Raw genomic sequence first — 23278 nt, 5'->3', positions numbered from 1 at the left:
CCAGATCTAATTCTTAATTTCATTTACATAAGACTCTAGAAATTCATCTAAGTAACAAAGCAAAAGGCACTGACAATTAACTCATACACTAATTATATTTAGAATATAAAAGACATCATACTGATTTCAATTTTGTGCCTTTAAGCATATTTAATGAAATAAGTAATGTCTAAATTTCAGTAAGGCAAACTCCTAATACAACAGAAACGTATAGATATGCTGTTTTTACAGTGCATAGTGAGTTACATAAATCCTATGCCTTACACAAAATTTTAAAACTCAAATTTCATTTTGTGATCCTAGTACTAGTTCCTTTATCTAACTGCATACAATACTAAACAAGGTATGAACTTTGCAGTTATATGCAGACCTGGCTTTGAATCGCAGTTTAATGACTTGCTAGGTAGATGACTTTATATGCATAACTTATGACACCATGAGCCTTGCTTTCTTCATTTACAAAATAGGGATTAACAATGTTCATTTTACAAAGCAGTTGTGAGAATTGAAGGAGGTAACAGATCTGGAAGTATCCACAATAATGGTTGGTGCCTCAGGATTTCTTTCTTTTCCATATTCGCTGATGTGAATCTACTATACTAAAACATATCTGAAAATCAATCAGCCCATGGGCTCAATATAAAAATAAAGAAAGTAAAATGTCTTTTCCGGATCAGATATAATTCCCCCAGTATTGTTTAAAGGCTTATTTTTGTAAATAAGATATGACTTGTAAAGCACACGTTTAAAAATTATTTCCTTAGGGCCGTTATGGTAATTCTCTGATTCCATTCTACTTCCTTGGCATACATTTTCAACCACTTTGCCCTGCCATGCCTAGTGGCATAACCATCTCTTACGTAAAAATCCTTCTATTACTAAGGTTTACTTTTCTAAAGTCTCATCACTGATTTCAAATATACCTCTCGGGGATGACAGTGCTGCGCGCTGAACTTATGGGGCACTAACATTTATAAAGTGCTTTATCTACGAACGAAAAAAAGTACTTTAATTAAATAGAATTCCATGAAGGTGATTAGAGAGGCTTTATTATCCCAACTTATAAACTAAAAAACTGAATGATGGTGACTTGCTCAAAGTCACTAATAAATGCTGAGCTGGGACTTAAATCTAGGCTTTTTTGAGAGGGGCCGGGGGGAACGGAGTCTCACTCTGTCGCCCAGGCTGAAGTGCAATGCCGTGACCTTGGCTCACTGCAACCTCCACCTCCTGGGTTCAAGCGATTCTCCAACCTCAGCCTCCCAAGTAGCTGGGAGTACAAGTGTGCACCACCACACCCGGATACTTTTTGTATTTTTACAGAGACAGGGTTTCACCACATTGGTCAGGCTGGTCTCAAACTCCTGAGCTCAGGTGATCTGCCTGCTTTGGCCTCCCAAAGTGCTGGGATTACAAGCATGAGCCACCATGCCTGGCTTAGACATTTTTTTAATGAAAAGGTCATTTGATGTTTTTCCACATCTTGTTAAATTCATCAAACTACTGGCTAGCCATCTATAACATTTACTGGAATATCATAGCAATATATCTATATGAAGTATATTCTACAGCCATCGAGGAACCTTAAACAGCTCATTCCAAAGCCCTGCCCATATATAAGGTTAAAAAGGTATTATAAGTAATACTTTTATTATTACTTAGTAATAGAAGGTTTTTTAAAAAGCTAGTCAGAAGAAGAAAACACATATACAAACACAAATATATCCAAGAAAGCTGGTTTTTTTCCGGGGGGTGAGGGGGCATACCTATTTAAGAGAAAGTTAAAGACCAAAAACAATTATACGACTTCTCTCTAGCAAAGAATGAAGCGGCTGGGAGCAGTGGCTCATACCTATAATCCCAGCACTTTGGGAGGCTGAGGCGGGTGGATCATCTGAGGTCAGGAGTGCAAGACCAGACCAGCCTGGCCAACATGGTGAAACCCCATCTCTACAACAAATACAAAAATTAGCCAGGTGTGGTGGCAGGCGCCTGTAATCCCAGCTACTTGGGAGGTTGAGGCAGCAGAATTGCTTGAACCTGGGAGGTGGAGGTTGCAGTGAGCCCAGATTATGCCACTACACTCCAGCCTGGACGACAGAGTGAAACCCCGTTCCCCCGGTCCTTCAAAAAGAATGAAGCAAAAGCCTACTATAACTTATCATCATTCTGTCCGCACATTTGAAAACCTATCATTTGAAACTAACAAACTCTGAAAAAGTATCCCAACATATGGGCAGCCATAATGTTACATCAAAGAGTTCACCAAATCAGGAAATCTAGGCTCATAAAGCTCCCCACAGCTACCATGTGACCTTGGGCAAATCAAAGAAGGCACTACCTTCTGAATACATAAAATAGCTATGGATCTAAAATTGTGATATTTTGATTCCATTTTAAGATTTTATAGTCTGGCTAGGCAGAGCGGCTCATGCCTGTAATCCCAGCACTTTAGGATGCCAAGGTGGGACGATCATTTGAGACCAGGAGTTTGAAACCAGGCTGGGCAACATAGCAAGCAAGACCCCATCTCTATTTTCATATACAAAAAAAAAAAAAGACTTTACTGTCTGTGAAACAAAAATGCAAACATTTACATGAGGGGTGTCCAATCTTTGGCTTCCCTTGGCCACATGAGAAGAATTGTCTTGGGCAACACATCAAATACACTAAGAATAGCTGATGAGCTTAAAAAAAAAAAAAAGGAAAAAAAAATCACATAATGTTTTAAGAAAGTTTAGAAATTTGTGTTGGGCTGCATTTAAAGCCATCCTGGGCCACAGGTGCATGTAGATCAAGCTCGATCTACATGAAACTATCAGACAAAAGTAGTTAAAAATCCAACACGGGTTTTCCACTAAACATTTTAACGTAGCACAAAACTCTATGTTGTAACTTATATTCAGATAGCAGTATATTTCAGAGAAAATATTTCATATATAATAATTTGAATTTTTGTAGTGACTTTGGTAGGCAGGTACTATTTACTCTTCTTTCATCTATTACCTGACATGAAAACCAAGGCAGTCTTCCAGGTGGGTAAAGTACCCTTGATATGATTAAGACAGAACCATAATCCAGTTGGTCTTTGCTATTCAAAATCCAGAATCCCAGAACCCTCAGACTTCTGGGAAAGTTCCAAAGATACAAGTTGTCACAAAGAAGCTTGTTTTTTTCCTTCTGAGGCAGGGAAGCAGCTGCCCCCCGAACACCCAGTATAGACTGCTAGATGATATCTACTCTTCCTGAAAAGCCAAAAAGTATGTAAGGCAGAATGAAAAGAAGTGAAGCAGATAACGGATGTAACAACCGTTATGGCTAAGAGAAAGGGTATGATATCTGTGAAGAGAACTTCTAACCGGAGAAAACAGATGGAAACAGCAACTTGTCAAGCTTGTAATTTCTGAGGATTTATGTTTTGAGATGCTAGGAAGGTAGGAATGAGAAGAATGACATAGTGAGGGGTAGCTGTGTCCGTAAGAAATTAATTTAACTCCTGAGTCCTCACTCTACTATAGAATAGAGATATGTACCTACTAACATAAGATTTCTGCATGAATTAATAAGAGAAAAAATACACCATACATGTTAGGTCTCTGCCTACACTCTCAACGCCCCAAATAAAAGCACAATCCACCAGATATAACCCATCCAACCTGGTTATGGTCAAGATGAGAACATGGGTTGCAACAATAACTACTAAATTTGGCATAGACTGTGTTAAAAATTCAATGAGAAAACTGCCCATTTTTCTCATAGAAAATAGCAAACTCGGGCTGCTATTTTCAAGCTGTGGTTACTTAAAATGTAAGGGGTTTTGGTTTTTGTTTTTTTGAGACACAGTCTCACTCTGTCACCCAGGCTGGAGTGCAACGGCACGATCTCAGCTCAGCACAACCTCCACCTCCCGGATTCAAGCAATTTTCCTGCCTTGGCCTCCCAAGTATCTGGGACTACAGGCGCCCACCACCACACCCGGGTAATTCTTCATTTTTTGCTTTTCCTTTTTTTTTTTCTTTTGAGATGGAGTCTCACTCTGTTACCAAGCTGGAGTGCAGTGGCGTGATCTCAGCTCACTGCAAGTTCTGCCTCCTAAGTTCACGCCATTCTCCTGCCTCAGCCTCCCAAGTAGCTGGGACTACACGCACCCACCACCATGCCTGGCTAATTTTTTTGTATTTTTAGTATAGACAGGGTTTCACCATGTTGGCCAGGATGGTCTCGATCTCTTGACCTCATGGTCCGCCTGCCTCGGCCTCCCAAAGTGCTAGGATTACAGGCGTGAGCCACCACGTGCGGCCAATTCTTTGTACTTTTAGTAGAGACAGGGTTTCACTGTGTTAGCCAGGATGGTCTCGACCTCCTGACCTCATGAACCACCCTCCTCGGCCTCACAAGGTGTTGGGATTACAGGTGTGAGCCACTGTGCCCGGCCTATTTTTATTTTTTAGAGACAGCATCTTGCTCTGTCACCCAGGCTAGAGTGCAGTGGCGCAATCACAGCTCACTGCTGGCTCAACCTCCTGGGCTCAAGTAATCCTCTCACCTCAGCCTCCTGAATAGCTAGGACTACAGGTGCATGCCACCACATCTAGCTAATTTTTAATTTTTAAAATAAAGTCTTGCTATGTTACCCAGGCTAGTTGTGAACTCCTGGCCTCAAGCAACTCTCACATCTCAGTCTCTCAAAGCCCTGGGATTACAGGCATGAGCCACCACACCTAGCCAAAAACTGAAGTTTTTAAATGCAGCAAATTAGCTCCCTTGGTGTAACAGTAAAGAATAAAAGCATCTATACTAGTCAGTCCATCTCAATTTGTAATTCTTCTTTAAACTGATTTTAGAAATATAACAAACCTTTGATGAAGAAACTGCTGAACCACTTGAGGGTGAAGTATCTCTTGATGTTTTCAAAGACTGGACAGGCCTCTCTTTATCTATATAAGAAAATATAAGATGTAATTTTTTTCTAGCTAATTTGTTTTTGATAAAGTAATTTTGTAATGGAATTAATGAGGGGGTCATACACTTTATTTTACTACTAAAAACTTTAAATAGGTTACTATCTAAAACTACCTCTGAGAGGCTGATCACCATCAACAATCTGAAATAACCTGGAACCAAAGGATATCATAGAAGCCAGTCTAGGCCACAGCACTGCCAGTAAGTAAACATGGAGCCACAGAGACTTCAAGAAAGTTTTTTAAAACCATGAATGCTACTTCTTTCATGCTCCTAAATACTAATGTTTGATATATCACAATAAAAATACAAAGATAGTTATTATATATAAAGATACCAAGGAGGACTAGTTAATTAAGGGGTAGCTCAAGGAGGATCTATATAGGAACTTTAACAGATATTCCTGAAATGTTTAGATAGTTTTAAACATAAAGTTAGAAAGCTGTAATTCAGAACACTAATCCAGTGCCTGGCATTAATGAATGCCCAAATATTTGTTAAATGGTTAACAATAAACCTGTTATGAGATAAAGTCACTAATCTTTACCTTTAGTCACTTTACTCACATAATGCTGTACGTATATCATTTTTTATAGAAACTTGAGCCAGAAAATACATTTAAACAATATTACTTTAGCAGGTTCAACAACTCCCTAAAAGATAGGTTTAGTTAAATATACTCTTAAAAATGAATAACAGTGAGCTGTTACAGAAAAACATTTCATTAAATTGTCTATATGTGTCAAATATATAATCCTCTGCCCTTTGTTGCTAGAAAAACTAACAAAATTAATAACATGAGAAGAGAAAGTGGCATCAAATTTGGAGTCACACAGAAGCTGGTCGAGACTGGACAGTGGATTAACAGGAAAGCAGTCAGGAGCAAAAGCAGAGATAAAGCGACTTTGAAACTGAGGCAAAGCCAGCTTCAGTCAAAAAGCCTCTTACGCTCTTCCTGACACAGCCAAGATAGATAAGAAGGTCCTGGAGGCTCAAAGACTTCCAACCACCTAGGACAGTGGTGAATAACACCTTTCTAATGTCCTACAGACCCAAAACGCTTTCTCTAGCCCAGTGGTTCTTAACTAAGGACAATTTCACACCTCCCCTCTGCAGACATTTGGCAGTATGTGCAGATATTTTCGACTGTCACAAGTGGGAGATGGCTACTCTAGCACATATTTAGTAGAAAACAGGGATGCTGGTAAATATCCTGCTATGGGGGACACCCCCAACAACAAAGAACTAACTGGCCTTACATGTCAATTGTGCAGAGGTTGAGGACTCCTCCCCTAGGCTGAATATTCCAATTTTTAAGCTCTAACAGCACTAGAAAGATACAGCCCTAGAGTCTTTTAACAGGTGATACCACAAGAGGCTTTCACCCTAAGCAACTTTAAAAGTTCTTGTAGACCTTAAAACTCAAAAGAACCACTGCTGTATCCCAAATGGCCAAGAACATGATTTATTTAGTCATTCCTTATTGTATTTCCATTGCATGTGGCAAATTTCACATTGTAGTGTGATAGTGTCAGTGTATCCCACTACAACAAAAGCTCTCGGAGGAACAAGTGTCATAGCTTATTCATTTCCAAATATCCGTGGCCTACTTAGCTCAAGCCCTTCAAGAAAAGGGTAGGCACTCGAAAATCAGATAAAAAGATGAACCTCACTTTTCTTTCCCTAAGATGCAATGACCTCCCAATCCTATTCAGATAAGCAATCCCTTCAAAGGAGACGAGGCACTGGACCAACCAGCACAGCACATCATGCTTATTAAAGGCATAATTACAGGCTCAATTCTTTAGCACATATCAGCTAGACACAGAGGGGGAAAAAAACCTGTCACAAGCAGCTGTTGATCTTTTGCTTAGTGTTTCCGTTACAAACATATGATCCCAAAGTATAGTCTTAGACCTTTCCTGATTTTAGCTGCCCGAAGGCTAATTTAAGTCGTTATCAACCAATTTCATGCACAGAAGCAAAGGAACACTGAACGGTGGTGCAGGAGGTTTATCATATATCCACATATATTCATATATCCCTGTTGCAACAATGGAAGCAGAAAGCAAGTAGCAAAGGATAAAGAAAACAATGATACAAATAGCAAAAGAAAGAGCACAAAAAAAGTAAATAGAAATCACTTGATCCTATTGTTGTCAGGTCCTATCTTCCAATGGCCTGTCTATTCTACAGATCTTCTATGGAGTGGCTATTCCCAACCAGGAATGGTTAGCCCAGATACCAGCCCACAAATGCCCCCTAAATCCTAGTACCTAGGTCTACTGTTAACTCTGGTTCTGACAACAGACTAATGGAGCAGTTATATACTTTCCCCATTTCCATAACCGCTATCAATTCAAGTCTCCCACCCCTTCACAATCCCAAATCAGAGTCTAGCTCAAAACTCACCTCTTTCAGGATTTCCTTCATTCTGCCGTTTGTAGGAGGCACCAGGACGCACGGACTCTATGGAAAGGTGGGCAGGGAGGAATTAACAGCAGCACCTCTGTGCCCAAGAGGAACAAGAGAAGAACTCAAAAGTAAGAGTGATGAGAACAGGGCCTTCTGAGCATTTTCTGGTGACCCTAAACTCTTTCCTACCCTACTTTCAAGTTGGGCTGCCTAAGCAATCACCACTGAAGGGGAATAAAGAATGGGAGGAAAAAATCTCCACTTAAGGCGCGAAGCCAGTGGGAACTGTCAGGATAAGACCAGTCAAGGATAACAAGGGCAGAAAGGAATGAGAAAAGGGTCATAGCAAGACAAGACATTGAAACCTGAAGACAAAGATCACATCTTATTCATCACTGAAAGTACCTAGTCGAATTCTCTCCATCCATAAAGCTGACACTGGAAGGCCTGGGAAAGGAGCACACCTGCATACACAGTCAAAAATGAAAGATGGATCACTCCTACCAGTTAAAAAAGGATACTAGTTGAGCCCCTAATTATCCCACATTCAGAATCTTGAAATATTTTGTTAGCTTCCTTGTCTGCAAACTTTTAATGATATGGATGGAATCATCTTACTAAACAGCCTAAATATACCAGTAGTCAGGGCTCCCAGGTATTTTTTCAGTAAGATACAAACTCCATAACAATGACTTCAAATCCTTCTCTACAGATCCCAAGTTGCCAATTTTACATTTTTTTCTGAGAAAATAACATTTTTTCTGAATTGTTTTGGCACTATCAGCATCTTGCCTTAAAACGTTTCAAGAAACATCATGCAAATATTGCCATTTTACTTTTGCAATAATGTTGAGGATGCAGTATCCTTTTATTATTCACTGATCTCTCTCTAGCATCCCAGCAAGTTTTGTTTCTCCTGATAAGCTGACTTGTTTTTATTTGCTGACTGTCAACACTCTTCTTGATTCTTGTTTTTTTTTTTTTGAGACAGAGTCTCACTCTGTTGCCCAGGCTGGAGTGCAGTGGCATGATCTCGGCTCACTGCAACCTCCGCTCGCCCTGCCCCCTGCCGGTTCAAGCAATTCTCCTGCCTCAGCCTCCCGAGTAGCTAAGATTACAGGCACTTGCCACCACGTCCGGCTAATTTTTTTTTTTTTTTTTTAGTAGAGACGAGGTTTCACCATCTTGACCAGGCTGGTCTTGAACTCCTAACCTCGTGATCCACCCGCCTCGGCCTCCAAAAGTGCTGGGATTACAGGCGTGAGTCACCACGCCCAGCCAAACCCTTAGTTCAGCTACAGCAATTGCTCAGAGTCTCACAATGGACAATCACTTCATACACTACTAACTTTATTCTTGATTCTTTTAGCTTTGTTTTGGCCAAACTCTTAGTTCACCTATAGCAACTGTTCAGAGCCTTATGATGGGCATTTATTTCATATACTACCAACTTTATTCTTACTTTTACTTTCCTATCCTTATTTTCCTTTTACATAAAATTCCTGCTCCACTTATTTAATCCTATTTTATTAAGTGTTTATTTCATTAAGCTGCCTCAAATTCTTTCTTGAATGAAGAGATAATGGTGATATTTCAGAGAAAAGTACTGGAGCCTTAAGCCAATTCATATTAGCTCCTGATAGTGGATTGCATGCATCCCTTTAACTTTGTCTTCAGTTACTCCATGTTGGAAGCTGAACTATGATGAGAGATACACTCCATAGGTATCAGCAAATGCTACAAATCTTATCTTTTTAAGCTTGGAGAGTCAGTTTACCAACACACCACTGTGGATGTGTTTGATTTTGATTCCAAACTTCAGAGACACTGTAGGCATTACCACATATAATTATAAATTCCCGTTAGTATTGTCTTAGGTAGGCTTGGACTATTTAACAATCTTCTAACAGACCAGTAAAACTACCCAGCTAAATTGCAGTCATGAACAAGTAAGTAGTTATTGTTTTAATTCTCTAAGTTTTGGGTTTTGTTTTTTTTTTGTAATGCAATAAGAGACAATAGAAACACCACCACTGTACTTAAACTCTTCATCCCAAAGTTTCCACTGATGTGCTCATATTAAAACTAAAAGGTCTCGTTCTTCTTATCCTCTTATAGCACTTTAATGATTTATAAACAAGTTTTTCTTAATATTTTGCTATTTGTTTTTCATATCTTTTTACTTCTGTTTGCCCCCTTACATCTTCACGGCTACCGCTTTCTCTTTCATTTTTGTTGGTTATTGTTCCTTAAATGTGAGTGTTCCTCCTAACCTTAATCTTTTTTTCTATTTTTATTTGGCTCCAACCAATACAATGAATATAAAAGTCTCTAAAATCTGCCTCTTTCACTCATTGTTCTACCTTCTAACTAACAGACTGCTACTCATTAGCTATTGAGCTATTACCTCAAATTCATCTCACTCATGATCTTTGTAAGCAGACACTACCTCTGTGCTTGACAGCAAGCTAAAAAGGTTGAAAACATTCCTGCCTTTGTTGTGACTTGCTAAAGAAAATGAGTTCCAAATTAGGATGGAGAAAAGAAACCAGAAAAAAAAAATTCTGAAAGTGGCAGTACAGAAACCAAAATCCCTGTCTCTATATTAATAAGTGAAAGAATAAATGGGGAAAAAAGGAAATAAAAAGGAATTTCAAATACTGGTTCCATATAATGTTTTTCCCATTGAAGTGAAATCAAAAGCCGGAGAAGCAGCTTAACATTCCACAACACACTCAGGAAGTTCTGCAAGAGTTTCAGAGTATTTGGTGACTCCTTGAATGCAATGGCTGAATGCAATCTAATAGGATCTTTTAGAAATACACTTTCTTGCTGTTGTGTTTTCCTGCTAAAAGAAATGATAAATCTAACCAGATTCATCCAATCCTACATCAAGTGAACCCAGGTAGGAAAAAAGGACACTGCAGGGGAAAAAAATAACATAATCATAAGAGATGATAAAGTTAGGGGCTATGTCTTGCAAACTATCAGATTCTCAGTGCAGTGCTTGGCAAACAGGGACAAACCAGGTATTTTTGAGTGCAAGTCCCATCAAGAAACAAACTTCACCAACACAGGTAGTACATTCATTTCTTCTTCAACAGCTGAATATTTGAAGAGAAATTAAGATATAAATAAATGAAGATGTGGCTACACAGATGATGAGAAAATTCTTTTACTGGATCATGGATGAAGATGTGGGTATTTGGGACTCTTGGTTAGAAAAAACATGTTTCTCAGAGATCTACTGATTTACTCAAGAACATATGAATTAGAAAATGGAGAGACACAAGAAAAATGTTCTCATGTTAAAGACACCAAAAAATACCAGAGAAAAGAAACAGGTAGAGGGGTAGAGAAAGCATTGCATCACCTCTGCTTCCCTCAAGATCTGTCTTTTGGAGGTCAGAGTTGCAACAAGTTAAAGCAAAGGCCAACTGACTGAATACTTGGAAGCACACTTCTGAGTAGAGATCTCCTTTAATACATAAGCTAAAACCATGTGGGCACACTTTTAAATATATAAGGAAAACATCATCTGCACACATTATGAACGTTTGCTACTGACAGAATATACTAAGTGCTAAAACGGGGATACAATAAAATTCCTATGCATATGGCATTAATTGATTTGTTTTAGAACCTTGATCATTAAGATGCCAGAAAAGCTATAGCTATAATCTTAGGATTTAGCTACAAAACTCATAGCCAAAGCTCTCCTGTGAGTAAACAATGGATCCTCAAACAAGAAGAATATGTTATAGAATCTAACTCAACAGCGCATTAATAGTCTAGATCAAGTGACAGCCTAAAATGTTTCAGGGAACTATTAAATTATACTTTAGGGACTCCACATGATGTAACTCATCCCCATAAACCTCCACTAGCATCCTTCACCTTCTACTAACCCTTCAGATGTCACCTAAAATGTTTACTCCTATTTAATTTCTTGTTTGTCTTCCTGACTAGATCATAAACTCAGAGGGCAGAGATTGAATCTGTCTTGCTTGGCAAACAATTTATGTTCAATACATGTGTGTTGATTAAGAGATGTACGTATTGAACACAACATAGTGGGCTTCAAACCAAGAAATGCTACGATATTTCACTGCTAAGAGAATGACTTTATCCTCTCTTCCTGTTGCCTAATATACATGATCTGAAGATAAAGCCTTATTTCTATATTGATATTACTTCTTCAAATCTGCACAGAAAAGCCTTCACCTAAAAGCAAAATTAAAGTTCAAAATTTTATCAGAATTTCGGCTATATTACCAATAAGTCTAGAATAGTTTTTTTTTAAAAAAAGAATTTCAGCTATAATCAAAAAATTCATGGAGACTTCAAATTTTATAGCCAACCAGTCTTAAGACATATGTCTTCTTCTATTAGATTGACATTCAAAAATGAACTCTATCTTCCAAATATACTTGTCTCAAAACAGTACTTTTAATTCTTGTACACTTTCAGTTCTCTTAGAAGATGTATTTTTAAAAACAATTAAACACTAATGACTAATAGTATGTTTTTTAAAAATACCTTCTATTCTTAATAATAGTCGTTGACATAAGAAAAATAAGGGAAGCTAGGCCCAAAGTTACAGCTACAGAAAAAACAGAGGCCAAGCAAAATAAACAATAAACTTGCAAATTTTGCAAAGTAAAAGTATTTTAAAATTCAACCAAAATGTCACAGAATCTAAATATGTAAGTATCTCTGATAAATGTGGGATTAATCCCTAGCAAATGTTTAAAATGAATTAACAGAGGGGTAGTTTCATCTCTAGGAGCCACAGTGGATTTACAACAACAAAGCAAGATAATCTCTATGTTACTGTTTTGATAGAAGAAATATTTGTAACTTAAGAGTTTCAAGAAACACCTGAAGGGTCTTCCTTGAGATTCTCAAGTGGAAATGAAAATAAGATAACAGTAAAGATAAGGGATCATAATTGTTGAATAGCAACAAACAATGCCGATAAAAGGTTCAGGTTAACAGATCTCTAGAGGTTTCCACAGTTGGCCTTATGCTCCTCAACATAAATTATTAACAAATAATACAAAACATATCCAGCATACTTAATTTGCAGATAATACAAGCTGTTCTTATCAGGTACTAATATACAGAATCGCTAAGTGAGATTTTGAGAATTCTATAAAACAAAATAAGCTAAAGTTAATTAGATAAAATGTAGCATTTCTAGTTTGTTTTTTTTTTCAGTGCATTAACTACACACAAACAATTGCACCTGAAAAAGTACAGCCTGAGAGGCATTTGTTCACGTATTTTGTTTACGTGAAAATAGCTTAGGTTTCAGTTGCCTACAATCCAGTAATGAAATGTGGTTGCTAAAATAAAAATTCACTTCTGGTATTATAAATTACAAGAAACAGAAGAAAAAATAGGGAAAGCAAAAGGTCTGGAAACCATGACAAATAAAAGGAACAGCAAAATAAACCAAATATATTTAAACCTGGAAAAAAAATCATGAAGAATATGATAGTACTCCTCCAATATATAACAGGTTACAACATAAAAGGAAGAAATATCTTTATATATGGCTCTAAAAAGAATAACTAGTATTAAGTAGATGTTACTGAAGAAGATTTTAATTCTTTCATAAAGAATGAGCTATACAGAAGGAGTAGATTGTGATTTAGTAAATTTATCACAAGAAGTACTAATACTTTAACAAAAAATAGGTGTGGGAGACCAAACTTAGTGATTTTTTCATCACTTTTAATGTTATAGCTTAAATAAAAGGCAAATGATAAAAGTGTAGGATAGGAAAACATGGGATCATTTCAAAGAGGGAAAAAAAGAAAATAAGTATTAGAATTGACAAATGTGGAGATATTTAGATTAATTACGATAAAAATAAACTTCGAGTATACGAGGTAAATATAAAAAAAATTTACTTGGGAAAGCATCATAATACACAGGGAGAAAGGAAATGAGGTTAACTAGGACAATCTGCACTGCTAGCATGTGAACATGGACAACAAAAAGGAACTAAAAATAATATTGCATATCCAGGTCAGCCCAACTAAGTTATAGTAAGAATATTCTTGCAAGTAAAGTACAGGATGAAAACAAGTTTGATTTAGAAGGATAATTAGTTTGAAGAAGTACAAAGTTCCAGAAGATTAATTCAAAAGGCTAAGTAGAAGAGATTTAATTAAATGTGTGTGTATGTGTGTAAGCACAAAATGGGAAATAAGCAGTTGAATTTAAAAATGAGGTAAAATCACTATAGCCAAACCAATAGTGATCATTAAAATAGGAAAAATTAATCTAAAAGTACAAACAGAAAGGAAAATATTGTTAATTTTTTAAAATGAGGGCATAATTATTTTAATCTGTTATTTATACTTATAATAATATTTTAAGTCTTTGTCAAAATTTCAATTTATACCAGAAAACTTAATTTTAACACGTGGGTAATTATCCCAGCTTAAGTGACTGATAAGTGAAGAACCCCATGTCTTAGTTCTCTTTTGAAGAAAAGCCAGGTGCTGCAATATTTGTGACATTTAGATTTAATGCAAAAACCGGTATCTGAAATAGGTCAAATAATAACTTTTCCCATGTATTATTTAAAATACGACCTCCATTAACTTTTTTGCAAGATTTCTTATGTAATGATTCTGAAAACAGGAAAGGAAAATAGAAAAAATTTTCGTAGTTCAGCCCAAGTAGTTAAGGAATACTTGAAAATAGAGTTTTCCCAGAATAAACTTTTTCTTGATTAAAGAACTTTACTTTCAAAGCTAAATAACTTGAAAGAAAGAAAGAAAGAAAGAAAGAAAGAAAGAAAGAAAGAAAGAAAGAAAGAAAGAAAGAAAGAAAGAGAGAGAAAGAAAGAAAGAGAGAAAGAAAAAGAAAAGAAAGAAAGAGAAAGAAAGAAAGAAAGAAAGAAAGAAAGAAAGAAAGAAAGAAAGAAAGAAAGAAAGAAAGAAAGAAAGAAAGAAAGAAAGAAAGAAAGAAAGAGGAGAGAGAGAAAGAAAGATAGATGCAGGCATTAACAAAGTCATATGCTCTGTTTCATTCAATTTACCCCATATTTTAGTCTACCAACTTAATCTTTAAATCACTCCAAATACTAAAGGTATGAGCCCTCAAAGGATGAGTGAAGGATATTGGAGACCCTAAGACAGGAGCATCACATTATGGCTCATCCACATTTCATCCCAAGACCTTAAGAGTTTTGGCCACTAAGAGGCCCAAAGCAGGTCAACAGAGAGAAGATGCTTTCCCCGCAAATTTCTGTTTTTGAGGATAAAATAAAAGCTAATTCACCAATAACTACCCTTAATAATTTCATTATAAGCTGTCAAGTAAGAATCTCTTTTAAGCTTCTTTTATTCATGTTTTGTTAAAAAGTTTTCATAATCAGTTTCCAAAGATACTTTCTTCGTTAATGAAAATCATTATTGGATATGGATTTAAGTCATACACATCCCAAAAAAAGATCCTAAGGGCAGGGCACAGTGGCTCATGCCCATAATCCCAGCACTTTGGGAGGCCGAGGCAGGTGGATCACTTGAGGTCAGCAGTTCGAGACCAGCTTGGCCTATATGGTGCAACCCCATCTTTACTAAAATACAAAATTTGCTGGGCCTGGTGGTGCATGCTTGTAATCCCAGCTACTAGCGAGACTGAGGCAGGAAAATTGCTTGACCCGGGAAGCATAGGTTGCAGTGAGTGAGATCACATCACTGCACTCCAGCCTGGGTGACAGAAAAAGACTCTGTCTCAGAAAAAAAAATAATAATAAAATAAATAAATAAATAAATAAATAATTTTTTAGGGTCTTAGATGGTATCTGGCTAATTTTGGATATGTCTGTGCATGTGAGCATTCATAAGAGCTTAGGGCAGGGGTGTCCAATCTTTTGGCTTCCCTGGGGTGCACTGGAAGAAGAATCGTCTTGGGCCACACATAAAAGACAAACAGTAACAGTAGCTTGTGAGCTTTAAAAAAAAAAAAATTTCACAGAAAAGCCTCATGTTTTAAGAAAGTTTACTAATCTGTGTTGGGTTGCATCCAAACCCATCCTGGGCTGCATGTGGCCTGCAGGACGGGGGTTGGACAAGCTTGGCTTACGGATTATCTTCTTAAGGTTTTTTTTTTTTTTTGTGGTAGGGGTGGGGTACATAGAAGCAAAAGAGAAAATACTTGTATACTTGTTAACATTAGTCTCCACAATAAAACCTTCAGTTACCTAGAACTGTCCCAAGCACATTTTGGACAATCAGGCATATATATGTAAGTGGCTTATTTATTTACTTATTTATTTATTTTTAGAGACATAGTCTCGTTCTGCTGCCCAGGCTAGAGTGCAGTGGCATGATCACAGTTTACTGTAGGCTCAAACTCCTGGGCTCAAGTGATCCTCCTGCCTCAGCCTTCCGAGTAGCTGAAAATACAGGCATACATCACCATACCCAGCTAATTGTTTAATTCTTTTTTTTAGATACACGGGTCTCACTATGTTTGCCCAGGCTGCTCTCAAACTCCTGGGCTCGAGTAATCCTTCCACCTTGGCTTTCCCAAAGTGCAAGGATTACAGGCATGAGCTGCTGTGCCCAGCCTGTGTTTGTTTTAAATCCTTAAAATAACCTTCTGATCTCTTGCATAATCATGAATATGCCTGTATCCAAAAATATGTTTTTTGGGAAGCCCCACTCTATCTATCTCTGCAAACAGTAGACAATAAATGTTTGCTAAACTCAACAATCTTGCAACAGCTTCAAGGGAAGACAATCTGATGACTCCAAGTGGTTTTCCATCACCTTCATCATGTAAGAGGCAAAGGCTGTTAAATTAAAACTCTTATTATTTGAAAAAAGACAGTTAATGAGAAGGACATTCAAAAGGAAATATCCTGAACTTTTCTGATTTCTGCACCTTGGCCCGTAATTCCTTCTAACTAGAAGACACTTCTTTACTTGTAGAAATCTGAAATAAGGCTGAGCCCAATGTCATCTCCTTTATGACATGTTCTTACATCCCCAGAGTGTAAATTAATTTTTCTCACCTTGACATGCTCATGTCAACTCATTTATGACATACCAATTATTGTATCAGTTATATTTTATATATATTAACATATTGATAAAGTTGACATTAGCTGGTGAGAAATATACACATATATTCTAGTTCTTTAGTGACAGGGACGTCATTATTTAACACTAACACAGTGCCTTGCATACAGAAGGCACAAGAAAATGTTTTGTGAACAAGTTCCACCGCAGGCTGCAAAGATAAGAATGTTTTCTCTAGAAAAGTAGTTTTGTCATTGATTTATTCAAACACATACTAACAACTCAGCCAGCATGACAAGCTAAGATTGTACAGAATACCATGTAGGTTCAGGCATGCCAAATTAAAAATAAAAATAAAAATAAAATAAAATTGGGGGTTGGAAAAGAGTAAGGGAGGTTTTCATTCTAAATTTTACAAGGCTGGCCGGGAGCAGTGGCTCCCGCCTGTAATCCCAGCACTTTGGGAGGCAGAGGTGGGCAGATCACGAGGTCAGGAGTTCGAGACCAGCCTGACCAACATGGTAAAACCCCATCTCTACTAAAAACACAAAAATTAGCCGGGCGTGGTGGCGCACGCCTGTAATCCCAGCTACTCAGGAGGCTGGGGCAGGAGAATCACTTGAACCCGGGAGGCGGAGGCTGCAGTGAGACAAGATAATGCCACTGCACTCCAGCATGGGAGATAGAGCAAGACTCCGGGGAAAAAAAAAAAAAAAAAAAAAAAGTCCTCTTTTACATGCTGAAGAAATTAAAGGCAAAGTGTCATACAGAATGCCACTTCAAATAGTTTGAAAAAAATGTGTGTGTATGGTGTTTGTTATACTATTCTATCATCTTTTCTGTAAGTCTGAAATTTTTCAAAATAAAAAGTTTAAAAAATAAATCTCTTACACCTATAAGGAAATCTGACTCAGTACATTCTCATCAGAGGAGACTGTGAGAGAAAAAAATGAAGTCTTAAAATACATACTTCTATGTTGAGACTGATGGAAAGAGTATGATTTGCTCCTTTCTGGAGAGTAGCTTCTGCTACTGACACTGGAACCAGATCTGCTGTGTGGAGAATCCTTTCGGCCAACAGGTGATTCTCTGAAAAAAGTATTGTCCCTTTTATGAGGAGACCGCTCTCTCGCATAATGGGAAGAGTAGAAACTTTTTCTTCTAAAGCCATCTCTCATTTCCCTTTGGGGAAAAAAAAAAAAAAAAAAACGTAGAATAAGTTAATTACACTCTATACCCTATATATATATAAAAGCACAATGGCAAAAGCTCTGATTATAAGCTACTCTTTAAATTGTACTCTTGGTTCTCTTTTTCTATCACTACCTAACTGCTGAAGTGAGCTAACAAAATGAAACAGTATCAGTGAAATATGATTTAGAATGTACCCTTTTTCAGTTTGGAATAGAACCAGGTGGCTAAGTGCAAAAGTTACTTTATTTTAGGCAAGCACAAATTCTAAAATGTAAAAAAAAACCTATCATATAGTTTCCATTTCTCTTTGCCATTAACAATATACCACACAGCTACCATATTCTCAAAAACGCTTAGAAACGCCAACGATTTCCCAAGTAAGACACTTCATGGCCAGTTACCCCCTTCTAAGTATAGAAACTACTGGTTTTCAAGGGATATGCAATTTTGCCCACCCACCCCCAGGACAATGTGGCATTGTCTACAGGTATCTTTGATTATCATAATGGGTGAGGGGAGTTCCATTGATGGGTAGGGACCAGGACTGCTGCTAATTTCCTACAGTGCCCAGGACACGCCCCTGACACTACACACCAAAAAACTCTTCAGTCCAAAATGTGAATAATGCCAACACCGAGAAACCCTGCTATATACCTATTAAATTCTCGTTCTCTGAGTTTGCATCCTCAGTACATAGATTGTTGCCCATCTCTAAATAACTACTTTTTATAAATCACCTCTACTTTTATAAATTAAATTTTTTTTATTGAGAAATACCATCAACTCAAAGCACCAAGGAAGCCCTAGTAGTAAAACCTTATAAAGCAAAACCATTTTAAAATGTCAAACCAAAATTACTAAATGAAACCATCATCAACTGAGCCTCTATTAAAAGAACACTTAAGAGTCAAACAGGTTTTAATCCATGATTTAACAAATGTACTGCAACATTAAAGATATTAAATTTCAGACAGAAGAGTGCTAAGAGACAAACCAATAGCATGCAATTTCAAGTGCTTGGAAAATCATTTCAGCATCTTGATTGGCATTCTATAGGATATAAATAGGCTGTTGTCCTAAAGTTCATTTGAACACTAGCTGATTAATACCCCAAATATATTGTCCCTTCAGACACAAGTCAGTCTCCCTTGGAAAAAGCAGAAAATAGCTTAAATTCATTTATGGTAAATGAACTGGTATAGAACACTAATACTGAAATAGAGCATTAAGGAATTCTGGCACTAGAATTCCTTGGTCACTAAAACTACAAGGGACACACCAACAGCACTGGTTAGCCAGAGTGGTGACATGGTTGCTATTAAACAAAAAGCTTTCGGAAATTGTGTGAGGTGCTGGGACCCAATGGTGAGCCAAATGTACACAGTCCCTGCCACCACAGAACTCTCAGGATAACAGGAGAGGCTGACATTAGACAAATATACATAAAACATGTGAATGCAGTCAAGAATGGATGTAGAGAGACTAACAAGGAACCTAACTTAGTCCAGGCAAGAGACAGTGGTAGCTTAGATGGGACAGGAGCAGGCGAGGGGTCACAAATTTTACATGTACAAGAATATACCCTCTAGACTTAATGGGATGTAGTTAATGTTTTTACTAATGAAGTGTGAAAGATGGGATACCAAGCTGATTCCCATAATTTTGGTATGATAGATTAATGAAATTAGAAAAATAAATTTCAGAAATGAGGATGCAGGTGGGAGGTCCAGATTTTGATGGGAGCATGTTATGTTTAAGATGTTTGTGCAATATCTAGGTGAGCAACTAAAGATAGTAGTCTAAACCTCAGAGCAAGTTTTTGGCTGTCAATATAAATTTGTAAATAGGCAGTACTTAAAGCCTGGTGCAGATGAAAGCAAAGGAAAAAAGGATAGCAGGCCTAGAACGTGGGGCTAAAAAACTACCATGAAGAGAGAAATGGGCTACTGAAGATTGAGAGAACAGCCAGAGAAACATTAGAAAGGAGAATGCATTTATCATGGAAGCCAAGGAAAGAGGATACCAACAAGGAAAATAAAGGTTTCCTACATTGAAGTTAAGTGACTCTTATTGGTAACTTGCTTACAGGATAGAGAAGAGTAGGCCCACATTCAGAGGAAAGATTGCCTACCTTCCTCTAATGAAGAGACAAAATGTTGAACTACAGTTTCCGAATCTGACACCAGATGGCAGTAAAATCACAGCAGTTCAGAGCTATCAGTGGCCTGAGGTGGCAGGATACACTTGGGGGATGTTAAGTGTCAAATGTTAATAGCTCAGAATAGAATAATATCTCTTCTCCCCTTCACATCAATCCTTCTCCTACTCCCCACCAATTTAGGTAAAAACATCACAACAGGCCTCAATTTTCATAAGTATCCTTTTTGATAAAGTGGTAACATTAGCCATTTTTTCAGATGTGTGTGTATGTATTACATAATGTATATAGTGTCCACTATATGAACAACACTATGGGGAATTACTCTTGCTTTGAAGAAGCTAAGTATATTGGGAAGGATGGTAGGGTGAGAGGGGGTGAGAACCAAATGTTTAAGAAGGCTGTTACTTTGTACCAAATGTTTAAGAAGGCTGATCAGAAAACTGATCCCGGTCTTAAGGAAATATGAGATTTAGATTAATATTATCTAACAGAAATATAGCCAAGCCACAGAAGTAGTAGTCATATCTCAAGTAAAGAGAAACAAGTCAAATTAATTTTAGCATTTTATTTTACTTAACCCAATATATCCAAAGTATTACCAACATGTAATTAAAAAATTTGGTAAGCTATTTTACATTCTCTTTTTCAGCCTAAGTATTAAAAATCCAGTGTGCATTTTATGCTGACAGAATATTTCAGTTTAACCTGATGATATTTCAAGTACTCAAAAGGTACATGCAGTTAGTGGTTCCCATAATGGACAGCATAGATTTAGATGGTGGGAAAAGTATCACAAACTTTAGAAAAAGCAGTACAGATTAAAGTACTATGTGAACAAGAACTGAAGTAGTTAGAATAGTGAGACCTTAAAAAAGCAGTGAGTGAAAAGCAAAGGCAGAAAACGTTTAAAAGAAAAATGACAGTATCAAATATAGCAAGTCTGGGGGAGACTATGCATTTAAGACCTAGCAGTTGGCCAGGTACAGTGGCTCATGCTTACAATCCCAGAACTTTGGGAGGCAGAGGTGGGAGGACTGCTTGAGCCCAGGAGTGTAAGACCAGCATGGGCAACACAGAGAAGCCTGTCTCTACAAAAAATTAAAAAATAGCTGAGCGAGGTTGCACCCACTGGTACTCCCAGCTATTCAGGGGGCTGAGGTGGGAGGATCACTTGAGCCCAGGAGAGACTGCCGTGAGCCATGATCGTGCCACTGCACTCCAGTGTGTGTGACAGAGCAAGACTCTGTCTCAAAAACAAAACAAAACACAACACACCAGGGTGGGCGCGGTGGCTCACACCTGTAATCCCAGCACTTTGGGAGGCCGAGGCGGGGTGGATCACTTGAGGGCAGGAGTTCCAGACCAGCCTGGCCAACGTGCTGAAACCCCATCTCTACTAAAAATACAAAAATTAGCTGGGCGTAGTGGTGTGTGCCTGTAATCCCAGCTACTCGGGAGGCTGAGTCAGGAGAACTGCTTGAATCTAGGAGACAGATTGCACTCCAGCCTAGGCAACAGAGTGAGACCCTGTCTCAAAACAAAACAAAACCACCTAGAAATCATTTGATCTGTCAGTCCAAGAGTCCAGTAAAATTTTGGAAACCAAAGCAGACTGCAAGAAATTAAGATATAGCTAGTGAAGAAGTTAAAAGCCATAACTTTTCTTCCAAAACAGGCTGAAGGAGGGAAGATGGGAGGGAATGATATTTTGAGGAAATATTACTGAAGGCTGATAGAAAAAAGTCAATTCACTATAGAAGGGGAAACTACTAACCCAAGACACAAAAATGTTAATGGTAAAGAAGGAGCCAAAAGTCAACTGGAGAAAGTGAGACAAAGGGACTAAGTAGAAGAGAAGAATATGAAAAGAGTAAATAGAAAAACTCTTATTTCAAGAAAATAAAATACGACAGAGTTCTCATCAGAAGGCCTTTGTCTCAGTAATTACAGAAGTCATCAAAAAAGTAAAGAAAGAAAGAATATGAATGGAGGCTTTAGGCAGATTAGAAAGTTTTACTGATCCTCTGGGGCAAAGTATTAATTAGAGCAATCCTTCTCAAAATGTACCTCCACAGACCTACCTGCCTCAGCATTTGCAGGAAAGGTGATAGAAATGCAAATTCATGGGGGCATCAACCCTCACCAGCTGAATTAGAATCTCTAGGGGTGTGACCCAGGCTTCTGGATAAGGTTTTCCAGGTGATTCCTATGCACACGAAACGTTAAAAAGGACTGAATTCTTCACTAGCATGTAAGAGTTATATATAAGTGAATTGTTCAGAAGTCAGAAAGCAGAAATTCAGAGTTCATGATAAAGGCAAAACAATTCCCAGTGATAAAAGTAGGGCCTGACCATGCCTGTGGATATATAAAGTTGAAAAATACAAGAAAGAACTCGAGTTAAAGGTGGCATTAAATCAGGATACAGAGGCAGACTGGATAGAGAAGACTGTGAGCCAGAAATTGTAATCATCAAGGAAGAAGAAATGGACTGCTGGAAATTCATCAGAGAATACAGTAAGACAGGGTGGTGTAAATGAGGAAGTTCAAAGATGATGTGGAAAAAGAGGCCTGGAGAAAGTAATGAGGAAGAAGAAATATGCCCGAACTCATCTCAAGAATCAAGGAATTACAAGGCAAGTAAGTTGGGGGAAAAGTTAAAAATCTCATTCCATTCCTTAAGAACTGGATGACCCTGACCAAGTTATTTAATTTCCCTATGCTTTAGTATCCTCAACTATAAAGTGGGGATAATAATACCTACTTCACAGAATTGATGTGAGGAATAAACAAAATAATATATGTAAAAAATTTAGAACAGAGCCTGGCATACAGCACTCAAAAGATGTTAGTTATGTCTATTTACCCTAGTACCCTGGTATAATTTCCATTAAACCAGTAAAAGGTTTGCAGCAAGAAAGAGCCAGGCATGCCAATACAACTGCTGTATTGATAGCTGCATGTCATTCAGGAAAGCAAAACTATGGAATCTTGCATGTCTGTAAGAGTTTAAAACTAAGCCATAATAAAGCTTCTAGAAAAAGACTTCAGCATGACTTCCCAGGGAACTTACTTTACAGAGGATGAAATGCCAAGAACTTCGGTGAAAGAGTCTTTATGCAGATAAAACATACGAAGTAAAGTAGGCAAGAATGCAGCTCACTAAACTGGGGATCAGAAAATGTTTGCTCTTTCAAAAGTCAAATAATATTTTAGGCACTGTGACTATATGGTCTCCCAACACATCTTCTCAACATTCCTCTGACAGACAATAGCAGCCACTGATAACATATAAACAAATGGACATGGCTGTGTTCCAATATAATTTTAATTACAAAAACAGAGAGCTGACCAGATTTGGCCTGTGGGTTGTAATTTGTCAACCTCTAATCTAAATAATTATGCACTTCCTGAAAGTTTTCAAGCACAATTATTAAAGAAGAAAGAGGCTACCTACAGCTTCATATTTCCCACAGATTATCAAGAAAGGTATGGAGTT

The 23278-nt window shown here is 37.6% G+C and overlaps 1 protein-coding gene across 50 annotated transcripts in view; it reads right to left on the bottom strand.

The window, feature by feature from the left end:
- Positions 1-23278, bottom strand: part of PPHLN1 (periphilin 1) — a 123944-nt gene that overhangs the window by 56143 nt on the left and 44523 nt on the right. For 31 of the 50 annotated variants that reach the window (XM_077953907.1, XM_077953909.1, XM_077953890.1 and 28 more), the window contains 3 exons: positions 17395-17606; positions 7375-7431; positions 4858-4937 (listed from right to left, as the gene is read on the bottom strand). In XM_077953907.1, the coding sequence (XP_077810033.1) occupies positions 4858-4937; positions 7375-7431; positions 17395-17606 (349 nt within the window). The remainder of the gene's footprint in view (positions 1-4857; positions 4938-7374; positions 7432-17394; positions 17607-23278) is intronic. The other 19 variants (XM_077953896.1, XM_077953898.1, XM_077953917.1 and 16 more) reach the window with 1 other exon arrangement.

Source organism: Macaca mulatta, chromosome 11 (assembly GCF_049350105.2).
Source record: "Macaca mulatta isolate MMU2019108-1 chromosome 11, T2T-MMU8v2.0, whole genome shotgun sequence".
Lineage (NCBI taxonomy): Eukaryota > Metazoa > Chordata > Mammalia > Primates > Cercopithecidae > Macaca > Macaca mulatta.
The sequence above is the reverse complement of the archived record's forward strand: the minus strand, read 5'-3'. Positions and strand labels throughout refer to the sequence as shown.